The 26498-nt window shown below is 44.6% G+C and overlaps 1 protein-coding gene across 2 annotated transcripts in view; it reads left to right on the plus strand.

The window, feature by feature from the left end:
• The window catches only part of ogt.1 (O-linked N-acetylglucosamine (GlcNAc) transferase, tandem duplicate 1), a 33529-nt gene extending 7937 nt beyond the window's left edge, over positions 1-25592 (plus strand). Inside the window, exons 5-23 of one of the 2 annotated variants that reach the window (XM_063000320.1) lie at positions 779-895; positions 984-1063; positions 1532-1727; positions 1909-2049; positions 2141-2241; positions 12508-12661; positions 12767-12868; positions 15404-15583; positions 16633-16791; positions 16870-16959; positions 17035-17160; positions 17241-17411; positions 17506-17622; positions 19851-20015; positions 20395-20442; positions 22585-22737; positions 22830-23082; positions 23177-23300; positions 24682-25592. In XM_063000320.1, coding sequence (XP_062856390.1) covers positions 779-895; positions 984-1063; positions 1532-1727; positions 1909-2049; positions 2141-2241; positions 12508-12661; positions 12767-12868; positions 15404-15583; positions 16633-16791; positions 16870-16959; positions 17035-17160; positions 17241-17411; positions 17506-17622; positions 19851-20015; positions 20395-20442; positions 22585-22737; positions 22830-23082; positions 23177-23300; positions 24682-24862 — 2658 coding nt within the window. In that variant the 3' untranslated portion in view covers positions 24863-25592. The remainder of the gene's footprint in view (positions 1-778; positions 896-983; positions 1064-1531; positions 1728-1908; positions 2050-2140; positions 2242-12507; positions 12662-12766; positions 12869-15403; positions 15584-16632; positions 16792-16869; positions 16960-17034; positions 17161-17240; positions 17412-17505; positions 17623-19850; positions 20016-20394; positions 20443-22584; positions 22738-22829; positions 23083-23176; positions 23301-24681) is intronic. The other variant, XM_063000321.1, reaches the window with a different exon arrangement.
• The last annotated feature ends 906 nt before the right edge of the window (positions 25593-26498 follow it).

Raw genomic sequence — 26498 nt, forward strand, 5'->3', positions numbered from 1 at the left:
CTGTATTCCGCGTCGGCACAGGCGCCAGCGAAAAGCGGCGACAGCGGCGCAGCGAGGCACAGCGGCCACACTCGTGGCTTCTTTTGCGCTTGCATTACAGGGATCTTCACCTACAGTACAGGCTGGCATTTAAGGTTGTGCTTAAACTCCTGGTAAATTTGTCAGGTCATCAATTTGTCGACATTTTAATCATTCATGATGTCTGTATCTAATAATCGCAACTGCTCTTTATTAAAGCATCCTTAGGATGTGTTTTCACTGGCTAAAGTTTCATTGTTCATAAAGAAAAGCTACATTACAAAGGTCAGTGTCAGTAAATGTTTCCTGGACAATGCAGCTCTTTCTAGTTCTCATGAAACCTCCTTGTCCAGGACATGGTCAAGTCCTCATGTAAATCTGGACTGTTGGGAAGAAGCAGAATATCAGATTCTGTTTATTTCATAACGTCTCAACGTGTTTTCGTGGAGACCATAACTGTAGAATGTGAGTCGGAGTGTAGGTGCCGGTCGGATTTGCGCAGCGCAGGAAAAAGCATGCAGCTTAGCGCAGCAGAATAATGCGCCCGCGAGCCCACGCTGCAGACTCACTTTTTGTTTTATCTGAGAACGCAATCTAACTGGCTTTTTTCTACCCCTTTTTGTTTTTCTTTCTTTTATTCAATTTCTTATTTTTTTGACCCCACATCTCCCATGTCCCTCTTTTTTGCTCTCCTCTGCCCCCCTCTCTCTCTCTCCCTCTCTCTTTTCCTCCTGTTGTTTTCATTGTTAACCTATTAAAGGCCTGCTACCTGAAGGCAATCGAGACGCAGCCAAACTTCGCCGTGGCGTGGAGCAACCTGGGCTGTGTGTTTAACGCCCAGGGAGAGATTTGGTTGGCCATTCATCATTTTGAGAAGGTAAATGGACGTCGCTTCGTGCCTTTTACAGACACTCGCACTTAACAAACCTTGTACAATTTATTAATGTGTTTATTTACTTTGCCAGGCTGTGACTCTGGATCCCAACTTTTTGGATGCTTACATCAATTTGGGCAATGTGCTTAAAGAAGCTCGCATTTTCGACAGGTAATGACTTTTTCTGAATGAATATTTAACCACTGTTTTAATGTATGTGTTATTTTATTTTACTCTTTAATAGAAATGACCGTTGTAGTTATTGGAAAAGTGTTTTAGGGATGTGTCTGTAGAAAAACAAGTCAGAAGCTTTCTAAGATAAGACACTGTGGCTTAAATAAACAATTTTAATTAGCTTAGAATCAACGCCATTGTAAATTTGAGTTCAAGGATTAAAATTGGACAAATATTTTTGTTAGTAATCTTACAAACCGTTAGATCTGCTACTATAAAAATACTACCCAGTTTAGCTTTAGGTTGGGTTTATGGTCAAAGTGGCAAATCTGGTTTTAATGTGAACATCCCTACAAATATTTCGACATTGTTGGAAATTTTCAGGCTTTTTTCAGTCATTATGGTGTCTAAATTAATGCTGGTTGAGATCTATGGTCCTTATCTGCAGTGGTGTTTTCCTCACAGAGCTGTTGCTGGATATTTGCGAGCCCTTAGCCTGAGCCCCAACCACGCCGTGGTCCACGGCAACTTGGCCTGTGTCTATTACGAGCAGGGTCTGATCGATCTGGCCATCGACACCTATCGGCGTGCCATCGAGCTGCAGCCACACTTCCCCGATGCTTACTGCAATCTTGCCAACGCGCTGAAGGAAAAGGGCAATGTAACTCCCTCTCTCTCTCTCAGATTACACTATACTTTTATTAATGTCTATATAATTATAGTGTCGTACTTCATGTTATAATTACAGATTATCAGCTTTCTGAACCTACTGTTGTAGATCTGCTCTCTAGAACGGTTTTGTCTTTGGATGTTGTATAAGACTGACCGTTTTGTCCTGTTAGGTGTCTGAGGCTGAGGAGTGCTATAACACAGCTCTGCGCCTTTGCCCGACGCATGCCGACTCGCTCAATAACCTGGCCAACATCAAACGCGAGCAGGGCAACATCGAGGACGCTGTGCAGCTCTACAGGAAAGCTCTGGAGGTTAGAAAGGGTTCACACCATATTATATACGGATTATACATTTCCAAAATATAGTCTGATGTAGGTCTAAGTGTTGTTTCGTGTAAAACAGGTTTTCCCAGAGTTTGCTGCAGCCCACTCCAACCTTGCCAGTGTCCTACAGCAGCAGGGCAAACTACAGGAAGCCCTCATGCACTACAAAGAAGCAATCAGGCATGTTTATTATTATTATTAGTGTGATTGCCTAAAGGCAATCATACTATTGTTATCCGAAAGTCATATTAGTGTGATTGCAGAATGCAAGCACACTATTGTTATTGTTATTTTCGTTTTCAATATATTATTATTATTCTGCCCGTTTTTTGTCCGTGCTTCTTCTCCCGCAGTTTTCGAGATATCGACCCCGTTCCAGCGCCAAATCGTCCGGCCCATACGGGAATAGAGCGCTTGTATACAACTTTTTGATCGAACCAACACTGTGGGCACAGTGCCCGTTTTAAGGTGCCCGTTTTTCCCCATTGACTCCCATTCATTTTGAAATGAATTTCGAGCTATCAACGCCGTTCCAACCCTTGATCGACCGGGTCATTAATTAGCGCCCAAATCCAAAAAATCATCCGGATACGCCCATCCGTGTGGCATTTATGCCCGTTTTTGCCCGAATTTTTGGACAAAAATCTTGACACTTTTGGCTTTCCACAGAACGTCAACGTGATGACGTAGACGGCATCTTCAGGCCGTTCTGAGAATAGAAAATGGCGGCCGCCAAAAAATCTGACTTATTTTGGTCTGTAACTAAAGTATTAGTGATTTTTAAGATGAAAACGCTGCACAGAATGAAATTATAGTGCAGTTAGACTTTGCAGTGAGCGTCATATCGTTCGCGCTGCAACAGAAACAAAGATATTTATATCCGTTAGCTTCAAGGCTAACGGATGCATTGAAATCAATGGGAATTGCTAAATGCTAAAAGAGGGACCGAAGTCTGAGTGCACTATGCCTGAAATCTGTAAATGAGACACAGCCGATCATAGATTGCGCAATACCATGGCCCCTGCAGTGATAATCACATGTAAATGAATGAGTACTGATTTGTAAGCAGTACAAACGTGCAGAAATGCATTTTTTTACAGGTTTGGCTTTTCAAACACACCCAGAGTGAACTTGTGCTCACACCACAGCTTGTGCACAGATACAGTGGCCTGTCTGGGAGAAAGTATTCACACCCCACGCACCGCACCACTTCTAAACGCATGCGCGCCCCCGACCTGCGCACGCCCGCCGACCGGCACACGGCAATCACACTCGCATTTTCTCCGGAAATGCACATCTCTAGTTAGTGTGATTGCCTAAAGGCAATCATACTATTGTTATCCGTTAGTCATATTATTAGTGTGATTGCAGAATGCAAGCACACTATTGTTATTGTTATTTTCGTTTTCAATATATTATTATTATTCTGCCCGTTTTTTGTCCGTGCTTCTTCTCCCGCAGTTTTCGAGATATCGACCCCGTTCCAGCGCCAAATCGTCCGGCCCATACGGGAATGGAGCGCTTGTATACAACTTTTTGATACGCCCGCGCGTTCGCCCGCCACGCCCGCTTTTGTAGCGTTTTTTGGTCCCATTGACTTCCATTCATTTTTTAGAATGGGATTTTCCTATACTCAAATCGAGAGCTAGGATTTAAAGATAAAGTATTTACCCCCCCCGTCCCCCAAACACACACTGTAGCTCTTCTATACAGCATTTAGATACGCTCACTTCCCACTGATGTAACCCCACTCACATACAGCATTTAGATACGCTTACTTCCCACTGAGCATGGGGATTCGAACCCACACCCACCTGCCACGCCCGGTTTTTGTCCCCATTCACTTCCATTCATTTTTTGAAAGTTCGAGATATCAACACCGTTCCAACTCTATATCGTAAAGCTCACTGATGTAACCCCGACTCAGATTCAGCATGGGGATTCGAACCCACACCCACCTGCCACGCCCGGTTTTCAGCCCCATTCACTTCCATTCATTTTTTGAAAGTTCGAGATATCAACGCCGTTCCAACTCTTAATCGTAAAGCTCACTGATGTAACCCCGACTCAGATACAGCATGGGGATTCGAACCCACGCCCACCTGCCACGCCCGGTTTTCGGCCCCATTCACTTCCATTCATTTTTTGAAAGTTCGAGATATCAACGCCGTTCCAACTCTATATCGTAAAGCTCACTGATGTAACCCCGACTCAGATACAGCATGGGGATTTGAACCCACACCCACCTGCCACGCCCGGTTTTCGGCCCCATTCACTTCCATTCATTTTTTGAAAGTTTGAGATATCGACGCCGTTCCAACTCTATATCGTAAAGCTCACTGATGTAACCCGGACTCAGATACAGCATGGGGATTCGACCCCACGCCCACCTGCCACGCCCGGTTTTTGTCCCCATTCACTTCCATTCATTTTTTGAAAGTTCGAGATATCGACGCCGTTCCAACTCTATATCGTAAAGCTCACTGATGTAACCCCGACTTAGATACAGCATGGGGATTCGAACCCACACCCACCTGCCACGCCCGGTTTTTGTCCCCATTCACTTCCATTCATTTTTTGAAAGTTCAAGATATCGACGCCGTTCCGACTCTATATCGTAAAGCTCACTGATGTAACCCCGACTCAGATACAGCATGGGAATTCGAACCCACGCCCAACTGCCACGCCCGGTTTTTGTCCCCATTCACTTCCATTCAATTTTTGAAAGTTCGAGATATCGACGCCGTTCCAATTCTAAATCGTAAAGCCCACTGATGACACCCCGAGTTGGATAAAGCATTAGGATACGCGCCCGCCCGACCGGCACACGGCAATCACACTCGCATTTTCTCCGGAAATGCACATCTCTAGTTATTATTATTATTCTGCCGGTTTTTTGTCCGTGCTTCTCCTCCCGCAGTTTTCGAGATATCGACCCCGTTCCAGCGCCAAATCGTCCGGCCCATACGGGAATGGAGCGCTTGTATACAACTTTTTGATACGCCCGCGCGTTCGCCCGCCACGCCCGCTTTTGTAGCGTTTTTTGGTCCCATTGACTTCCATTCATTTTTTAGAATGGGATTTTCCTATACTCAAATCGAGAGCTAGGATTTAAAGATAAAGTATTTACCCCCCCCGTCCCCCAAACACACACTGTAGCTCTTCTATACAGCATTTAGATACGCTCACTTCCCACTGATGTAACCCCACTCACATACAGCATTTAGATACGCTTACTTCCCACTGAGCATGGGGATTCGAACCCACACCCACCTGCCACGCCCGGTTTTTGTCCCCATTCACTTCCATTCATTTTTTGAAAGTTCGAGATATCAACACCGTTCCAACTCTATATCGTAAAGCTCACTGATGTAACCCCGACTCAGATTCAGCATGGGGATTCGAACCCACACCCACCTGCCACGCCCGGTTTTCAGCCCCATTCACTTCCATTCATTTTTTGAAAGTTCGAGATATCAACGCCGTTCCAACTCTTAATCGTAAAGCTCACTGATGTAACCCCGACTCAGATACAGCATGGGGATTCGAACCCACGCCCACCTGCCACGCCCGGTTTTCGGCCCCATTCACTTCCATTCATTTTTTGAAAGTTCGAGATATCAACGCCGTTCCAACTCTATATCGTAAAGCTCACTGATGTAACCCCGACTCAGATACAGCATGGGGATTTGAACCCACACCCACCTGCCACGCCCGGTTTTCGGCCCCATTCACTTCCATTCATTTTTTGAAAGTTTGAGATATCGACGCCGTTCCAACTCTATATCGTAAAGCTCACTGATGTAACCCGGACTCAGATACAGCATGGGGATTCGACCCCACGCCCACCTGCCACGCCCGGTTTTTGTCCCCATTCACTTCCATTCATTTTTTGAAAGTTCGAGATATCGACGCCGTTCCAACTCTATATCGTAAAGCTCACTGATGTAACCCCGACTTAGATACAGCATGGGGATTCGAACCCACACCCACCTGCCACGCCCGGTTTTTGTCCCCATTCACTTCCATTCATTTTTTGAAAGTTCAAGATATCGACGCCGTTCCGACTCTATATCGTAAAGCTCACTGATGTAACCCCGACTCAGATACAGCATGGGAATTCGAACCCACGCCCAACTGCCACGCCCGGTTTTTGTCCCCATTCACTTCCATTCAATTTTTGAAAGTTCGAGATATCGACGCCGTTCCAATTCTAAATCGTAAAGCCCACTGATGACACCCCGAGTTGGATAAAGCATTAGGATACGCGCCCGCCCGACCGGCACACGGCAATCACACTCGCATTTTCTCCGGAAATGCACATCTCTAGTTATTATTATTATTCTGCCGGTTTTTTGTCCGTGCTTCTCCTCCCGCAGTTTTCGAGATATCGACCCCGTTCCAGCGCCAAATCGTCCGGCCCATACGGGAATGGAGCGCTTGTATACAACTTTTTGATACGCCCGCGCGTTCGCCCGCCACGCCCGCTTTTGTAGCGTTTTTTGGTCCCATTGACTTCCATTCATTTTTTAGAATGGGATTTTCCTATACTCAAATCGAGAGCTAGGATTTAAAGATAAAGTATTTACCCCCCCCGTCCCCCAAACACACACTGTAGCTCTTCTATACAGCATTTAGATACGCTCACTTCCCACTGATGTAACCCCACTCACATACAGCATTTAGATACGCTTACTTCCCACTGAGCATGGGGATTCGAACCCACACCCACCTGCCACGCCCGGTTTTTGTCCCCATTCACTTCCATTCATTTTTTGAAAGTTCGAGATATCAACACCGTTCCAACTCTATATCGTAAAGCTCACTGATGTAACCCCGACTCAGATTCAGCATGGGGATTCGAACCCACACCCACCTGCCACGCCCGGTTTTCAGCCCCATTCACTTCCATTCATTTTTTGAAAGTTCGAGATATCAACGCCGTTCCAACTCTTAATCGTAAAGCTCACTGATGTAACCCCGACTCAGATACAGCATGGGGATTCGAACCCACGCCCACCTGCCACGCCCGGTTTTCGGCCCCATTCACTTCCATTCATTTTTTGAAAGTTCGAGATATCAACGCCGTTCCAACTCTATATCGTAAAGCTCACTGATGTAACCCCGACTCAGATACAGCATGGGGATTTGAACCCACACCCACCTGCCACGCCCGGTTTTCGGCCCCATTCACTTCCATTCATTTTTTGAAAGTTTGAGATATCGACGCCGTTCCAACTCTATATCGTAAAGCTCACTGATGTAACCCGGACTCAGATACAGCATGGGGATTCGACCCCACGCCCACCTGCCACGCCCGGTTTTTGTCCCCATTCACTTCCATTCATTTTTTGAAAGTTCGAGATATCGACGCCGTTCCAACTCTATATCGTAAAGCTCACTGATGTAACCCCGACTTAGATACAGCATGGGGATTCGAACCCACACCCACCTGCCACGCCCGGTTTTTGTCCCCATTCACTTCCATTCATTTTTTGAAAGTTCAAGATATCGACGCCGTTCCGACTCTATATCGTAAAGCTCACTGATGTAACCCCGACTCAGATACAGCATGGGAATTCGAACCCACGCCCAACTGCCACGCCCGGTTTTTGTCCCCATTCACTTCCATTCAATTTTTGAAAGTTCGAGATATCGACGCCGTTCCAATTCTAAATCGTAAAGCCCACTGATGACACCCCGAGTTGGATAAAGCATTAGGATACGCGCCCGCCCGACCGGCACACGGCAATCACACTCGCATTTTCTCCGGAAATGCACATCTCTAGTTATTATTATTATTCTGCCGGTTTTTTGTCCGTGCTTCTCCTCCCGCAGTTTTCGAGATATCGACCCCGTTCCAGCGCCAAATCGTCCGGCCCATACGGGAATGGAGCGCTTGTATACAACTTTTTGATACGCCCGCGCGTTCGCCCGCCACGCCCGCTTTTGTAGCGTTTTTTGGTCCCATTGACTTCCATTCATTTTTTAGAATGGGATTTTCCTATACTCAAATCGAGAGCTAGGATTTAAAGATAAAGTATTTACCCCCCCCGTCCCCCAAACACACACTGTAGCTCTTCTATACAGCATTTAGATACGCTCACTTCCCACTGATGTAACCCCACTCACATACAGCATTTAGATACGCTTACTTCCCACTGAGCATGGGGATTCGAACCCACGCCCACCTGCCACGCCCGGTTTATGTCCCCATTCACTTCCATTCATTTTTTGAAAGTTCGAGATATCAACGCCGTTCCAACTCTAAATCGTAAAGTCCACTGATGTAACCCCTACTTGGGTACAGCATGGGGATTCGAACCCACGCCCAACTGCCACGCCCGGTTTTCAGCCCCATTCACTTCTATTCATTTTTTGAAAGTTCGAGATATCAACGCCGTTCCAACTCTAAATCATAAAGCTCACTGATGTAACCCCGACTTGGGTACAGCATGGGGATTCGAACCCATGCCCACCTGCCACGCCCGTTTTTTCTGCTCCATTCACTTCCATTCATTTTTTGAAAGTTCGAGATATCGACGCCGTTCCAACTCTAAATCGTAAAGCTCACTGATGTAACCCCGACTCAGGTACAGCATGGGGATTCGAACCCACACCCACCTGCCACGCCCGGTTTTTGTCCCCATTCACTTCCATTCATTTTTTGAAAGTTTGAGATATCGACGCCGTTCCAACTCTAAATCATAAAGCCCACTGATGTAACCCCGACTTGGGTACAGCATGGGGATTCGAACTTACCCCCACCTGCCACGCCCGTTTTTCGGCTCCATTTACTTCCATTCATTTTTTGAAAGTTTGAGATATCAACACCGTTCCAACTTTAAATCGTAAAGCTCACTGATGTAACCCCGACTCAGATACAACATGGGGATTCGAACCCACGCCCACCTGCCACGCCCGGTTTTTGTCCCTATTCACTTCCATTCATTTTTTGAAAGTTTGAGACATCAACACCGTTACAACTTTAAATCGTAAAGCCCACTGATGTAACCCCGACTCAGATACAGCATGGGGATTCGAACCCACGCCCATCTGCCACGCCCGGTTTTTGTCCCCATTCACTTCCATTCATTTTTTGAAAGTTCGAGATATTGACGCCGTTCCAACTCTAAATCGTAATGCCCAATGATGACACCCCTACATGGGTACAGCATGGGGACTCGAACCCATGCCCACCTGCCACGCCCGTTTTTTGGCTTTATTTACTTCCATTCATTTTTTGAAAGTTCGAGATATCAATGCCGTTCCAACTCTAAATCGTGAAGCCCACTGATGACTCTCCGAGTTGGATAGAGCATGGGGATTCGAACCCACGCCCGATCGGCACACGGCAATCACACTCGCATTTTCTCCGGAAATGCACATCTCTAGTTATTATTATTATTATTCCACCCGTTTTTTGTCCGCGTTTCTTCGTCCGCAGTTTTCGAGATATCGACCCCGTTCCAGCGCCAAATCGTCCGGCCCATACGGGAATCGAGCGCTTGTATACACGTTTTCGATCCGCCCGCCCGTTCGCCGGCCACGCCCGCTTTTGTAGCGTTTTTTGGTCCCATTGACTTCCATTCATTTTTTTAGAATGGGATTTTCCTATACTCAAATCGAGAGCTAGGATTTAAAGATAAAGTATTTACCCCCCCATCCACCAAACGCACACTGTAGCTCTTCTATACAGCATTTAGATACGCTCACTTCCCACTGATGTAACCCCACTCACATACAGCATTTAGATACGCTCACTTCCCACTGAGCATGGGGATTCGAACTCACACCCACCTGCCACGCCCGGTTTATGTCCCCATTCACTTCCATTCATTTTTTGAAAGTTCGAGATATCAACACCGTTCCAACTCTATATCGTAAAGCCCCCTGATGTTACCCCGACTTGGGTACAGCATGGGGATTCGAACCCACACCCACCTGCCACGCCCGGTTTTCAGCCCCATTCACTTCCATTCATTTTTTGAAAGTTCGAGATATCAACGCCGTTCCAACTCTCAATTGTAAAGCCCCCTGATGTAACCCCGACATGGGTACAGCATGGGGATTCGAACCCACACCCACCTGCCACGCCCGGTTTTTGGTCCCATTCACTTCTATTCATTTTTTGAAAGTTCGATATATCAACGCCGTTCCAACTCTATATCGTAAAGCCCCCTGATGTAACCCCGACTCAGGTACAGCATGGGGATTCGAACCCACGCCCACCTGCCACGCCCGGTTTTCAGCCCCATTCACTTCCATTCATTTTTTGAAAGTTCGAGATATCAACGCCGTTCCAACTCTATATCATAAAGCCCCCTGATGTAACCCCGACTCAGGTACAGCATGGGGAATCGAACCCATGCCCACCTGCCACGCCCATTTTCCGGCTCCATTCACTTCCATTCATTTTTTGAAAGTTCGAGATATCAACGCCGTTCCAACTCTATATCATAAAGCCCCCTGATGTAACCAAGACTCAGGTACAGCATGGGGATTCGAACCCACACCCACCTGCCACGCCCGGTTTTTGTCCCCATTCACTTCCATTCATTTTTTGAAAGTTTGAGATATCAACGCCGTTCCAACTCTATATCATAAAGCTCACTGATGTAACCCCGACTCAGGTACAGCATGGGGATTCGAACCCACACCCACCTGCCACGCCCGGTTTTTGTCCCCATTCACTTCCATTCATTTTTTGAAAGTTTGAGATATCAACGCCGTTCCAACTCTAAATTGTAAAGCCCCCTGATGTAACCCCGACTCGGGTACAGCATGGGGATTCGAACCCACACCCACCTGCCACGCCCGATTTTCGGCTCCAATCACTTCCATTCATTTTTTTAAAGTTTGAGATATCGACGCCGTTCCAACTCTAAATCGTAAAGCCCACTGATGTAACCCCGACTCAGATACAGCATGGGGATTCGAACCCACACCCACCTGCCACGCCCGGTTTTTGTCCCCATTCACTTCCATTCATTTTTTGAAAGTTTGAGATATCAACGCCGTTCCAACTCTATATCGTAAAGCTCACTGATGTAACCCCGACTCAGATACAGCATGGGGATTCGAACCCACGCCCACCCGCCACGCCCGGTTTTTCGGCCGTATTCACTTCCATTCATTTTTTGAAAGTTTGAGATATCAACGCCGTTCCAACTCTAAATCGTAAAGCCCACTGATGTTACCCCGACTCAGGTACAGCATGGGGAATCGAACCCACACCCACCTGCCACGCCCGGTTTTTGTCCCCATTCACTTCCATTCATTTTTTGAAAGTTTGAGATATAAACGCCGTTCCAACTCTAAATTGTAAAGCCCCCTGATGTAACCCCGACTCAGATACAGCATGGGGATTCGAACCCACACCCACCTGCCACGCCCGGTTTTTGGTCCCATTCACTTCCATTCATTTTTTGAAAGTTCGAGATATCGACGCCGTTCCAACTCTATATCGTAAAGCTCACTGATGTAACCCCGACTCAGATACAGCATGGGGATTCGAACCCACACCCACCTGCCACGCCCGGTTTTTGTCCCTATTCACTTCCATTCATTTTTTGAAAGTTCGAGATATCGACGCCGTTCCAACTCTATATCGTAAAGCTCACTGATGTAACCCCGACTCAGGTACAGCATGGGGATTCGAACCCACACCCACCTGCCACGCCCGGTTTTTGGTCCCATTCACTTCCATTCATTTTTTGAAAGTTCGAGATATCAACGCCGTTCCAACTCTAAATCGTAAAGCCCCCTGATGTTACCCCGACTTGGGTACAGCCTGGGGATTCGAACCCACGCCCACCTGCCACGCCCGGTTTTTGGTCCCATTCACTTCCATTCATTTTTTGAAAGTTCGAGATATCAACGCCGTTCCAACTCTAAATCGTAAAGCCCCCTGATGTAACCCCGACTTGGGTACAGCCTGGGGATTCGAACCCACACCCACCTGCCACGCCCGGTTTTTGTCCCCATTCACTTCCATTCATTTTTTGAAAGTTTGAGATATCAACGCCGTTCCAACTCTATATCGTAAAGCCCCCTGATGTAACCCCGACTCAGGTACAGCATGGGGATTCGAACCCACGCCCACCTGCCACGCCCGGTTTTTGTCCCCATTCACTTCCATTCATTTTTTGAAAGTTCGAGATATCGACGCTGTTCCAATTCTAAATCGTAAAGCTCACTGATGACACCCCGAGTTGGATAAAGCATTAGGATACGCGCCCGCCCGACCGGCACACGGCAATCACACTCGCATTTTCTCCGGAAATGCACTCTCTAGTTATTATTGTTTTTGTTCAACCCAAGTCAAAAAACTATACAGCACAAGTTAAAAACTATATGCCTAGTTGTACTATAGCTCTCTGTTCCCTGGTAACATATTTAATATCTCAGTATACTCGATATCTTTCTTCTTTATCATTATTTTAGGATCAGCCCCACCTTTGCCGATGCCTACTCCAACATGGGCAACACGCTCAAAGAGATGCAGGACGTCCAGGGAGCGCTGCAGTGCTACACACGTGCCATTCAGATCAACCCAGCCTTCGCAGATGCTCACAGCAACTTGGCCTCCATACACAAGGTGTTCTGTAGTAACGATTCATCGATTCATGTACAGAAACGTTATCTATTATTTATGTATTTAAATTCAGATCTGTTTATTTAATCCTGTTCATTTTGCTTCAAGGACTCTGGGAACATTCCAGAAGCTATTGCGTCCTACCGCACTGCCCTGAAACTTAAGCCCGACTTCCCTGATGCGTACTGCAACCTCGCTCACTGTCTGCAGGTATGCACACTCTGTGATCACTCTGTGTCTATTAATATCTCGAGTAATAATACTAACAATAATAACTGGCTGCCTTCACATGATTCACAGTCATGAATCGTTTGTACCCTAAAGAAAATGTCAGACAGCTTATTTGACTTGTTTGTCCGGGGCTTTACCAGCCTGACTCATTTTGCAGCTCTTTTTTATATTAAGCGCACTGGAGCGTAACTGCAGGATGATGCCAATTAATAAAATGTAGTTTCCTGCCCTGCCCTGCCCTTATTCAAAACAGATTCTGAACTTGGTGTTGCCGCCGGTCGGCTGGGCGCCATCTAGCGGGCATAATCGGCAGTGCCTGCAGCAGACACGTCTCTGCTAGGGAGGGATGACCGGACTATAAATTGCAAGGGGGAAATACATATATGAAATATATATCACACGCTAGCACACCGGAGTCGGGATCTTGAATACATCGTATCGAATCTTAGCTCTGCCATCCGGCTGGGCTGAGCGGCCACATGAACCCCGATTGGCCTGTTGTTCGTATAGGGGTGGGGTAGTAGTAAGCCGGATTGGGTCTCCTCATAGCTGATGCAAGCACGACCTCTGCTGCCTGCACAGGGGCCGGGAAGTAGTGCGTCGATCAGGGTGTGTCTCTCCGTACACAGTGCTGATCCGCATTAGCACCCGCCTAGTGCAGGTGAAAAGATGCATACGCTTGCTGCCAACCGGTCGGAGGGGCCGTGGGTTAGCTTCGTTCTCCTCAATCAGAGCAGGGATCGGCATTAGTGGAGAGGAAGCGTGACGCAATCGGGCAGTTGGATGCGCTAAAGTCGGGAGAAAAGGCATAAGCACAAAATACAGAATATAAATATATGTATTTCTTAGTTTCTTGGGGATATACCGACAAAAAACAATTAATATTTTGTTACTAGTGCACATAGTATTTTTTTAATGAGCTCCTACCAAACAGTTGAGATGATCACAAAAATGATGCACAGCTAGATTCCAAACCATCTACCAATATTTTAGAGTTTAACGCACGTCAACCAAGGAGTAGATCTGTCCAGAATACAGCTGATTTTTACTCCAGTATCTATAGACTCAAAGTAAGATCAACCAAACGGTTGAGCAGACTAGGGCTGGGCGATTTTCACGATTAATTCGGTTAATTCGCATGAACGTTTTCACCCGATGTTAGAATGTGACAATCGCGATTGTTTACACACTTTATATTTTAATTAAAATACCAATATGTCACGAAGCAGAAACTGAGCAGACGCCCGCGGAATATAAATCAGGGAAAGTTTAATATCAAAAGGGCGAAAACAGTGTACAAAATCAGGTAGAGTCCAAAACCAGCGAAAACCAAAACAGTAAACGGAAGACAACAAGGATTATACACGGTAACGGTTAGATTCAGTAATAAGGAGCGCAAACATGATCGGCAAAACGAGACACAAACAGAAGAGTTTCATTAAGATTCACTGAATCAAACAACGCTGAACTGAATCAAAATACGGAGCCGATGAGAGCGATCAGGATTGGCTGGAAAGTAACGAGTTACATTTACTCGCGTTACTGTAATTGAGTCGTTTTTTTGTGTACTTGTACTTTTTAAAGTAGATTTTACAGCCTGTAATTTTACTTTTACTTAAGTAAGTTTTGTACTAAGAATTGTAATTCGCTACATTTTAAATCACATCCGTTACTGAGTAAAAAAATCGCGTCTGGGAAACTGCGGCAGTGAATTCTGCGATAGGGAGTCGGATCTTTTGTCTCGGTTCCTTTTAAAGAGCCGTATGTATGTAACGACTCCCAAATGCGTGAATCGGTTTCTTTTATTTTGGCTTAAAGGGCCGTTCAATAGAATCGAATCATTCTACGACACATAATAGTGGTTAATACAGTTTGAAAGTTTTATGGGACTAAAATGACACATTACACATCCTTACATGTTTAAAATGTTGTATCCACCCCCCAAATCACAAGAGGACAAAATCAAAGCTGAGCTGAGTGATCACTTGATGCCCCCCCCAATGTAGATACTGATACAGACTCACTCAGTGGTGGAAACAGCACAGTACAGTACAGGCTCGTGTTCCTTTTAAGAAACCTGTAAAGAACTTTTTGTAGTTTTTTTCCTAATGTAAGGAGGTTCTGCTGAACATTATTTAAAATAAAAGTTGTTTGTGAGCTATTCTTAGATATAGATAGATAAGGATATAGATAATTTAGATCTATTTTGTCTTAATTATTGTTAATTATTGTGATATCGTTATTGTTATAAAGTTTGTGTCCCTTAAAAGAATAATTATATGTGGTGCTGTTACTATTTGTGCACTTCTGCAGCCTTTAATTACAATGCAAAAAAAGAAATTTGAGTCTTATTTTAATTGCATTATACAAGAACAAAAAAAAATCGAAATCGTAATCGACAATCGGGTATAATTTTAAAATAATCGAGATTTATTTTTTTGGTAAAATCGCCCAGCCCTAGAGCAGACCATTAAAATTGAACCGTTAGATTAATTTGACGACTTTTCTCTTCAGATCGTGTGTGACTGGACAGACTACGACGAGCGCATGAAGAAGCTGGTGAGCATCGTGGCCGACCAGCTGGAAAAGAACCGTCTGCCATCGGTGCACCCTCACCACAGCATGCTGTACCCGCTCTCCCACGGCTTCCGCAAAGCCATCGCCGAGAGACACGGCAACCTCTGTTTGGACAAGGTAACACAATCGACTGTGTAATTCTCAACTAGGCAAATGTTTGTGTGTTTAGTTCTGCTTTTATTAAACATCCTGCAAAATAGAATGCATTGTGGCTGTCTAAAGATAGATAGGTAGATAGATAGATAGATAGATGGATGGATGGATGGACGGACGGACGGACGGACAGACGGATAGGCAGATAGATAGATAGATAGATAGATAGATAGATAGATAGATAGATAGGCAGATAGATAGATAGATAGATAGATAGGCAGATAGATAGATAGATAGATAGATAGATAGATAGATAGATAGATAGATAGATAGATAGGCAGATAGATAGGCAGATAGATAGGCAGATAGATAGATAGATAGATAGGCAGGCAGGCAGGCAGATAGATAGATAGATAGATAGATAGATAGATAGATAGATAGATAGATAGATAGATAGGCAGATAGATAGATAGATAGATAGGCAGATAGATAGGCAGATAGATAGATAGATAGGCAGGCAGGCAGATAGATAGATAGATAGATAGATAGATAGATAGATAGATAGATAGATAGATAGATAGGCAGATAGATAGATAGATAGATAGATAGATAGACAGACAGACAGACAGACAGACAGACAGATAGATAGATAGGCAGATAGATAGATAGATAGATAGATAGATAGATAGATAGATAGATAGATAGGCAGATAGATAGATAGATAGATAGGCAGATAGATAGATAGGCAGATAGATAGGCAGATAGATAGGCAGATAGATAGATAGATAGATAGATAGATAGACAGACAGACAGACAGACAGACAGACAGACAGACAGACAGATAGATAGATAGGCAGACAGATAGATATGGAGGTGTTATTTCAGTTTACATCGTAAGGCTGGTGTAGATTATAAGTAACAGCTGTAAAATATAAATTATAAAGTGAACCACAGTGCAAATATAAAAAAATGTAAGAAAATATAAGTGGATGTGCCTGTCTGTGCATGTGCACACGAGTGCCCACAAATGTGAACACACACATACATATATACATTGTGTGTCTATTCTACAGATTAACGCTCTTCACAAACCTGCTTACGAGCATCCGAAGGACCTGAAAGCCAGTAACGGACGGCTGCGCGTCGGTTACGTCAGCTCCGACTTCGGCAACCACCCCACCTCTCATCTCATGCAGTCTATCCCAGGCATGCATAACTCGGAGAAGTTTGAGGTGCGTTCCCTTCACGTCTCGGTCATTTTGTGCATAACTCGGGCGGTCATTTCCTAACCAGATGAATTCGTCATGTAGGTTTTCTGCTATGCTCTGAGTTCTGACGACAGCACCAACTTCAGAGTGAAAGTCGTGGCCGAGGCTCATCACTTCACCGATCTCTCACAGGTAAGAAACGCCCAAACACGCCCTACACGCTGTTCCACGCAGCAGTCTGATCATTTGTATGCATGTGTCGCACAGATCCCTTGCAACGGCAAAGCCGCAGACAGAATCCACCAAGACGGGGTCCACATCCTGGTCAACATGAACGGCTACACCAAGGGAGCCCGTAACGAGCTGTTCGCCCTGCGCCCAGCCCCCGTCCAGGTAGGACGTGCTCATAAACGTTACACTTGCTCCATCGCGGTGGTTAAAATGCCGTGACATGACGAGACGTTCATCCACAGGCGATGTGGCTCGGCTACCCGGGTACCAGCGGAGCTCCTTTCATGGATTACCTCGTTTCTGATAAGGACACGTCTCCAGTCGAAGTGGCCGACCAGTACTCGGAGAAGCTGGCCTACATGCCTAACACGTTCTTCATCGGAGACCATGCCAACATGTTCCCTCACCTTAAGGCAAGATAAGAGAGTTTTTAAGTTTGAGATCAGCTGAATTATATGTAAGCGCTCTTGTAATCGTTCTCGGTGCGTTTGTCTTTATGTTTTACAGAAAAAAGCCGTAATCGACTTCAAGTCTAACGGGCACATTTTTGACAATCGAATTGTGCTGAACGGCATCGATCTCAAGGCTTTTCTGGATAGTCTGCCTGATGTAAAAGTTATCAAGGTAAGTGAGGAACCCAACAAATCTTTAATTTCCTGTATCTGTCAATCTATCTATCTATCTATCTATCTATCTATCTATCTATCTATCTATCTATCTACCTGTCTGTCTATCTATCTATCTATCTACCTGTCTGTCTATCTATCTATCTATCTACCTGTCTGTCTATCTATCTATCTCTCAGTCTGTCTGTCTGTCTATCTATCTACCTGTCAATCTATCTATCTATCTATCTATCTATCTATCTATCTATCTATCTATCTATCTATCTATCTACCTGTCTGTCTATCTATCTATCTATCTACCTGTCTGTCTATCTATCTATCTATCTACCTGTCTGTCTATCTATCTATCTCTCAGTCTGTCTGTCTGTCTATCTATCTACCTGTCAATCTATCTATCTATCTATCTATCTATCTATCTACCTGTCTGTCTATCTATCTATCTCTCAGTCTGTCTGTCTGTCTATCTATCTATTTGTCTATCTATCCATCTACCTGTCTGTCTATCTATCTATCTGTCTCTCAGTCTGTCTGTCTGTCTATCTATCTATTTGTCTATCTATCCATCTGCCTGTCTGTCTGTCTATCTGTCTGTCTATCTGTCAATATATCTATATCTGTCTTTCTGTCTGTCTATCTATCTGTCTCTCAGTCTGTCTGTCTATCTATTTGTCTATCTATCTATTTGTCTATCTATCCACCTACCTGTCTGTCTGTCTATCTGTCTGTCTGTCTGTCTGTCTGTCTATCAATCAATATATCTATCTATCTGTCTTTCTGTCTGTCGATCTGTCTATCTATCAATATATGTATCTGTCTTTCTGTCTGTCTGTCTATCTGTCTTTCTGTCTGTCTGTCTTTCTGTCTATCTGTATGTCTTTCTGTCTGTCTATCTTTCTGTCTGTCTGTCTTTCTGTCTGTCTGTCTGTCTGTCTTTCTGTCTATCTGTCTGTCTATCTATCAATCAATATATCTATCTATCTGTCTTTCTGTCTGTCGATCTGTCTGTATCTATCAATATATCTATCTGTCTTTCTGTCTGTCTTTCTGTCTCTGTCTATCTGTCTGTCTATCTATCAATATATCTATCTGTCTTTCTGTCTGTCTTTCTGTCTCTGTCTATCTATCTATCTATCAATCAATCAATCAATCAATCAATCAATCTATCAATCTATCTATCTATCTATCTATCTATCTATCTATCTATCTATCTATCTATCTATCTATCTCTTTCTGTCTGTCTATCTGTCTACCTGTCTGTCTTTTTATCTATCAATCAATATATCTATCTATCTGTCTTTCCTTCTGTCTTTCTGTCTATCTATCTATCTATCTATCTATCTATCTATCTATCTATCTATCTATCTACCTGTCTGTCTATCTATCTATCTGTCTCTCAGTCTGTCTGTCTATCTATCAATCAATATATCTATCTGTCGATCTGTCTGTCTATGTCTGTCTGTTTTTTTAATCTGTCTATATATCTATATATCTGTCTCTCTATCTATTTACCTGTCTGTCTTTCTATCTATCCATCCATCTACCTGTCTGCCTGTCTATCCGTCTACCTATCTACCTGTGTGTCTATCTGTTTAAGTATCTATCTGTCTATATATCCGTCTTTCTGTCTATCTGTCTGTCTATCTATTTACCTGTCTGTCTGTCTGTCTATCTAACTAGGGTCTTGTTCACACTTGGTCCACTGATATCGGTTCTTAGCTCGTTTGGTGGAGAACGGTAACATATTACAGCAGATTTGCTGTCACATGGACCAACACAATATTAGGAAGGTGGTCATAATGTTATGCCTGATCAGTGTATATGACAAGTAAAGGCGTTCTATTCTAAAATACAAAAAAATGCATCAGTCGATGATAAAAGGTTGGACAGGAGTTAAGCTGGGTGATGTGGCCTTAAATGTCAGGGTTTTTAACTAGTAAATGTCTGAAATGTCATCAAAACACGCTTAATCTGTAATGCAAAACAGCCTGTTTGCCAAAACTAACTAAGTAATTTTATAATAAGCAAACATCAAGAAGTCACGTTAGAGATGGTATCAGTACTCGATAGCTGCTGATACATGAGAATGAGGTATCAAAAGGGAACATAGATGTATCCTTATACCAAAAGTACGCCTAGTGACAGCCTAGTGACCCACACCTTAGATGAATAAGAGGCTGCAGAATGATTTTAAACTATTATTATTATTATTATTTGTCCTCTTTTTAGATGGAGTGTGATGGCCAGGAGACCACAGACAGCAATGGAACCCTCTCCATGCCAGTCATCCCCATGAACACAGCAGCCGAGGCCATCATTAACATGATCAACCAGGGCCAGATTCAAGTCACCATCAACGGATTCACCGTCAGCAACGGCCTAGCTACCACCCAGGTACGCTTTAATGCTGATCTTAACAATCTGGTGTCTGTAGAAGCGATCTTCTCTCTGCATGGGGTGGGGTACAGCTCTCGGGTTTCGGGTGGCTTGGGAGTGCACTGGTAAATGTCTAAAACAGATTAACATTATTCGTCCTAATTGACAATAATTGCTAATGAACAGTGGCATCAAACATTAGACAGCTCACCAGGATTTTCTTTATGGGTTTGTGATGGGGCTCGTTAATGCAAGAAGCTGCAGAAGCTGATTCTGTTCCGCTCTCGTAATTCTGCACGCGATCTTAATTGATGCTTCAATCACACCCAAGATCATCTAATAAAGAGAATCGAGCTGTAGTTGACAGATGGAATGTCAATATGTTGTTGTTTTCCAGATTTTTACAGTCGAGGAGGTTGTAGTATCTGGGACTGTAGCCTTGCAGGTATGACACACTTAGTAAGGCTGCAAAGGATTAAGTATTTATACCTCTGAATATCTTGTCAAATGCTGATCCAGTCCATGTGTAGTTCTTTAAGTTTGCTGCTTTTCCAGACATCTTAGCGTGTTCTCGTTTAACCTCCGTTCATCTTTTCTGGAAATTGACAGGATTCGTATTTCAGCCCTGCACTTTATTTGGTTATTAGATTGTGTTATTAGACTAAAAATGTTTGTTTGTTTTTTTTATCCTATTTTTATCCACCGCTTTATCCCTGTTAGGGTCACTGCAGGTTTGGTTCCACCGGGAAACACTGGGCGCAAGGAATCCCTGGGAAATATGTTCAGAACTGCAATTAATTAGTAAAATTTTATAAGAGTTTTAGTACCAGCATATTAATGTGACACTGTAGCAGTCAAGTTTTATCGACTGAGGGAGGATCTTGTGTATGTTTTAAACCTTAATTCTACTCATCAAATGTAATCAGTAATAAAGCTGGTAAATGTTGGCTTTTATTTTACAACACTTGTAAAATTAGCAGCAATCCAAACAGAAACTGTTTTTATTTTGCTCTACTGTTGTATTTTACTGCTTGTAGATGCTTCTTCAGTATTTACTCACATGATTTGGTGTGTATATATATATATATATATATACAGGGGTTGGACAATGAAACTGAAACACCTGTCATTTTAGTGTGGGAGGTTTCATGGCTAAATTGGACCAGTCTGGTGGCCAATCTTCATTAATCGCACATTGCACCAGTAAGAGCAGAGTGTGAAGGTTCAATTAGCAGGGTAAGAGCACAGTTTTGCTCAAAATATTGCAATGCACACAACATTATGGGTGACATACCAGAGTTCAAAAGAGGACAAATTGTTGGTGCACGTCTTGCTGGCGCATCTGTGACCAAGACAGCAAGTCTTTGTGATGTATCAAGAGCCACGGTATCCAGGGTAATGTCAGCATTGGGGTGTTTTGGAGAAGCGAGTCAGGAAACGTTTTCCTCCACCAGCATCACGTAGTGACCTGGCCACTATCCTGCAAGAAGAATGGCTTAAAATCCCTCTGACCACTGTGCAGGACTTGTATATGTCATTTCCAAGACGAATTGACGCTGTATTGGCCGCAAAAGGAGGCCCTACACCATACTAATAAATTATTGTGGTCTAAAACCAGGTGTTTCAGTTTCATTGTCCAACCCCTGTATATATATATGTTGTATAGGGTGTAGGTCACTACACACAATACTGTAAATGTGTGTTACCTTCTTTTAGTCCAGTTTTACTGTGTTGTTTTGATATTATAGAAGGTTGATGCAAGTGTGCATATGTTTGAACAGCTAGAAATTCCCCTCTAATATATTTTTAAAACTAACTGACCAATTGGTTGTTTTTAGAGCCACATCTAACAATTATGTTACTAAATAAACAAACACATTACATCCCATTGTACATGAGAATTGTATTCAAGTGTTTCAGCCAAAGTTCATCATGAAGATGCTTACCATGTAATTTGGGAGTGGTGGTGCTTTCCCCCCCCCCCCCATTTTCATCAAGCGTTTTAGCCTGGTCAGGGTCACTGCGGGTTGGGCTCCACAAGATGTCGAAGACTAATGTTGTATTCAATCCAACAAATGATGAAATACAGTTTTATGAAACCAGTCTGGTCAAATTCCAGATGAACACACCTGTATAGCATTTCATTCTGTTAAATTGAGCAAATAAACAGTAGGGCGGCACGGTAGCTAAGTGGCTAAGCACGGTCCCCAGGTGGGGTGGTCCGGGTCCTTTCTGTGCGGAGTTTGCATGTTCTCCCCGTGTCTGCGTTCCCACAGTCCAAAAACATGCAGTCAGGCTATTTGGAGACACTGAATTGTCCTGTAGGTACCCGGCCGCTGGGGTGCATAAACCAGTGCACTGTAGTGCCGGTCCCAAGTCCGGATAAATAGGGAGGGTCGTGTCGGGAAGGGCATCCGGCGTAAAAACTGTGCCAAATCAATAATGCGGATCACCATCCGCCGGCGACCCCTAACGGGAGCCCCCGAGGAAATAGATCGTCTTGAGACATCCTCTAATTAGCACAAAGCATGTGCCAGTCCTCTGTTTAACTCGGGGCAGAATTCTGACGTCGCATCTTATTTTTAAGATTAATAACAAGGCCGCCACAGGAGAGGAAGTTCCCAGAACGATCGTGGTGACCACCCGCTCTCAGTATGGTCTACCCGAGGATTCCATCGTCTACTGCAACTTCAACCAGCTCTACAAGATCGACCCGCCGACTCTGCAGATGTGGGCTAATGTAAGTGTGTAGAACCGACACTAGAACTGGCGCAGGATGAAGTAAACGATCCTGTCACGTTGCTCATTTGATTTCTTTATCTCTTCCGTCAGATTTTGAAACGCGTGCCGAACAGTGTGCTGTGGCTGCTGCGGTTTCCAGCTGTGGGCGAGCCCAACATCCAGCAGTACGCCCAGAACATGGGCTTGCCCGCCAGCCGCATCATCTTCTCCCCCGTCGCACCCAAGGAGGAGCACGTGAGGCGCGGCCAGCTGGCCGACGTCTGCCTGGACACGCCACTCTGCAACGGGCACACCACCGGCATGGACGTGCTCTGGGCTGGCACCCCTATGGTCACCATGCCAGGTCAGTCATAATATAAGGGTGTCTAGGTCTGAGAAACGTGAGGAATTCTATCACGTCTGTGTCGGCTTTACGTTCGTGTCCGATTCCTTCGCAGGCGAGACGCTTGCTTCCCGGGTGGCCGCCTCTCAGCTCACCTGCCTGGGATGCCTAGAGCTCATCGCACACAGTCGGCAGGACTACGAAGACGTGGCGGTCAAGCTCGGCACAGACATGGAGTTGTGAGTCGATGTGATTTCCTGCCAGCGGTTTTGGAATGGGTTGTAGGGCAGTGGTAGCCTAGTGGGTAGAATCCAGACTCTGCTATGCAGCCACGGTTGGGCCCTTGAGCAAGGCCCTTAATCACGTCTGCCCCAGGTGTGTCGTACAACGACTGACCCTGGGCTCTGACCCCAGCTTCCAAACAAGCTTAAATGTCATTGTACTGTACACGTGTATATGTATATATGACAAATATGGCCAGGTGTCCACATACTTGATTTCATACAGTAATAAACATCTGGTTTATTTGGTCCATGTTATTTAGCATGATGTGAATTTATGTTATGATATACAGTATATATAAAGATTAATTTTATCAACTGCTTAATACTGGTCAGGGTCGTGGTGGGTCCCATTCCATTGGGAAACACCATGAACAGGGCACCAGTCCATCTTGGGGCCACCTGAGCGCAATAAAGATGCCAGCATCAGCATAGAAAAACGTCCTTTTGGCATCATCGCCAAGTTATTAAATAAGTAAAAGTCATTCATTTAAGCATTGCATGATAGAAATGTGACCAAAAGTATTTGGACGCCTGACCTTAAGCTTGTTGAACATCCTGTTTCAAAGACAAATGGTATTAAAATAGAGGGACCTGCGATCTTTTCAGCTAGATCAACAGCCGCCCTTCTGAGAAGGCTTCCTTCAAGGCTTTGGAATATGTCTCTGGGAATTTGTGCCCATTAAGTCAAGAGTTTTTGTATGCCTGGGCATGTTGAGTGGGGCTGAGGTCGGGGCTCTGTCCAGAACACTGGAGTTACTTTAAAACCAAGAGAAACAAAGTCGGAAGCTTTATATATTCGATTTATTACACCTGTTAGCAAGTGTTGTGGTGGAAACACATGAAGTCCGTAATGAGAAGGGGTAGCAAAGGTGGCACAGCGATAAAAACACACTCTAGAACACCAGAGCTGGGATCTCGAATACATCGTATCGAGTCTCAGCTCTGCCTGCCGGCTGTTGTTCATATAGGGGTGGGATATTAAGTCGGACAGGGTCTCACTACAAACCCCTGCTGGCTGATTGATGGCGCCTGCACAGAGACGAGAAGAGAGTGCTGTCAGGGTGTGGCTCTCCGTACACGGTGCTGATCCGCGTATGCACTCGTCAAGTGTAGGCGACAAGATGCGTACGGCTGCCGCCCACGTGTCGGAGGGGGCGTGGGTTAGCTTCGTTCTCCTCAGTCATCAGTGGAGAGGAAGCATGAAGCATGACTCAGTCAGGCAATTGGACGCGCTACAGTCGCAGACAATGGGTGTCCCAATACTTTTGACCATATAGTGTAGTTAGTATTGGCATCCGTGCACATCTAAACTCGTTCCTCTCGTTTCGTCCCGCAGCTTGAAGAAGATCCGCTCGCGAGTCTGGAAGCAGCGCATCTGCAGCCCCCTGTTCAACACCAAGCAGTACACCATAGACTTGGAATGCCTCTACCTGCAGATGTGGGAGCACTATGCCAACGGAGCCAAACCCGATCACCTGGTCAAGATGCTGCTGCGCGAAAGCAGCGAGAGCGCCTGAACCGTCCCCCCGTCCTCTAAACCCCCGGTCCCGTTCTCCTCAGTCAACTACCTAACCATCACACCTCCTCAGTTATCTTCAGTGTCAGAGACTCTATAGAGCCTGCGGTTCAGCACCATCACTCCCATCTGACCTCGTAGCCACAGACTCGTGTTCCTCGGCGAATCCGCTCGCTCGCTCACGCCGGCTGGCTTCCGTTCTGTTCTGTGTGTGGAAGTGTACGTGGGAGCCGCCCCCCTGTCAAAATCGTGATCTCAGATTGTGAGTTTCCTTCCTTCCTAGGTGGTCAGACAGACCGTGTCGTACTTCTGAACTTGTGTTGCTAAATGAACGATCGGTTTTGATGTGCCGACATGAATCGTTTTGCCTTTTTAGTTAGCAGATCTGCGTCTTTATCTATTTTAACCTGCTCATCATGACGGGTCGATTCTGACCGATACTCAGACGATCACAAGCGCTCGTGCCAGTAATAAGAAATCTTGTTTGTTCTGCTTTGTGGTTAAAAAAAAAAGAAAGTTGAAAGAAATCAGTAGGAAAAACAAAGACCTTCTCGACCCATTTTTAAAAGGCCTGCAGATTATTATTTTTACCCTAAAGGTTATAGGTAAGTATTTTCTTATCCGTCTTCATTTTGTACACGGTCTTCCTAGTGACTCTTTTATTTATGCTCTGTCAGTGAAGTTGCAAGGCTCTTACGAAAATGAAAATAAAGAAATGTGGCAAACCCTCAGACCGAGTTTGATTCATTAATGTGCAATCGTGTGACTGGGGCTCCTGGGTTCCATCCCCAGGCGGGGAGGTCAGGGTTCTTTCTGTGTGCATGTTCTCCCCGTGTCTGCGTAGGTTTACTCCGGGTGCTCCTGTTTCTTCCCACAGTCCAAAGACATGCAAGTGAGGTGAATTGGAGACTGTGTTCAATATAACCTTGTGTAACGAGTAACTACCGTTCTTGTCATGAATGGAACCAAAGTGCAAAACATGTTAAAATCCTAATAAACAAATTTAGTCTGACTGCATTCTGCAAGAAATTCCAGATTCTTCTGAATTTATTCGGTGTTTAAATCTGGTGGTTGGGTGCACTGGATCGTGCTTGACTTCATCCCGGTGATCAAGCATCTTCTCAGTAGAGTGTCTGCACCATAGGGTGCACCTAGTCCTGTAAAACAGCCTCGTACCTGTTGGCTATTTTAAAACTATAAAAAGCAAATAAAAGATCCCAGCAAACACAACTACACTCACAACATGGTAACAACTATTCATTTTTGTTTGTATTAAATATTAATCTGGACATTGTTGACACTGTTGTATTGATGTAGTTAGAATGACAGTGAATACATTTTGGGGGGTTTTAACAACATCGTGTTGAAATGTCATACAGTAACCATCCAAAAGTGATAAAAAGAACATGTATCCCAAAGTGGCAAGAATTAAAATGAATATATACTGTATGCTTATATACATACAAACAAACAGAGGGGGGGCAAAATGTATACAAGAAGAACCTGTTTAAGTTATCAGACGTCAAGGGATGAATATAAATCACCTTTTGAGCATCATACTACACATTGCTTTATTGCATTGCTTGTTTAATAACGTGTATACATTTTAATCTCCCTTTATAGATTTAATGTATTTA

The sequence above is a fragment of the Trichomycterus rosablanca genome, chromosome 8 (genome assembly GCF_030014385.1).
Source record: "Trichomycterus rosablanca isolate fTriRos1 chromosome 8, fTriRos1.hap1, whole genome shotgun sequence".
NCBI lineage: Eukaryota > Metazoa > Chordata > Actinopteri > Siluriformes > Trichomycteridae > Trichomycterus > Trichomycterus rosablanca.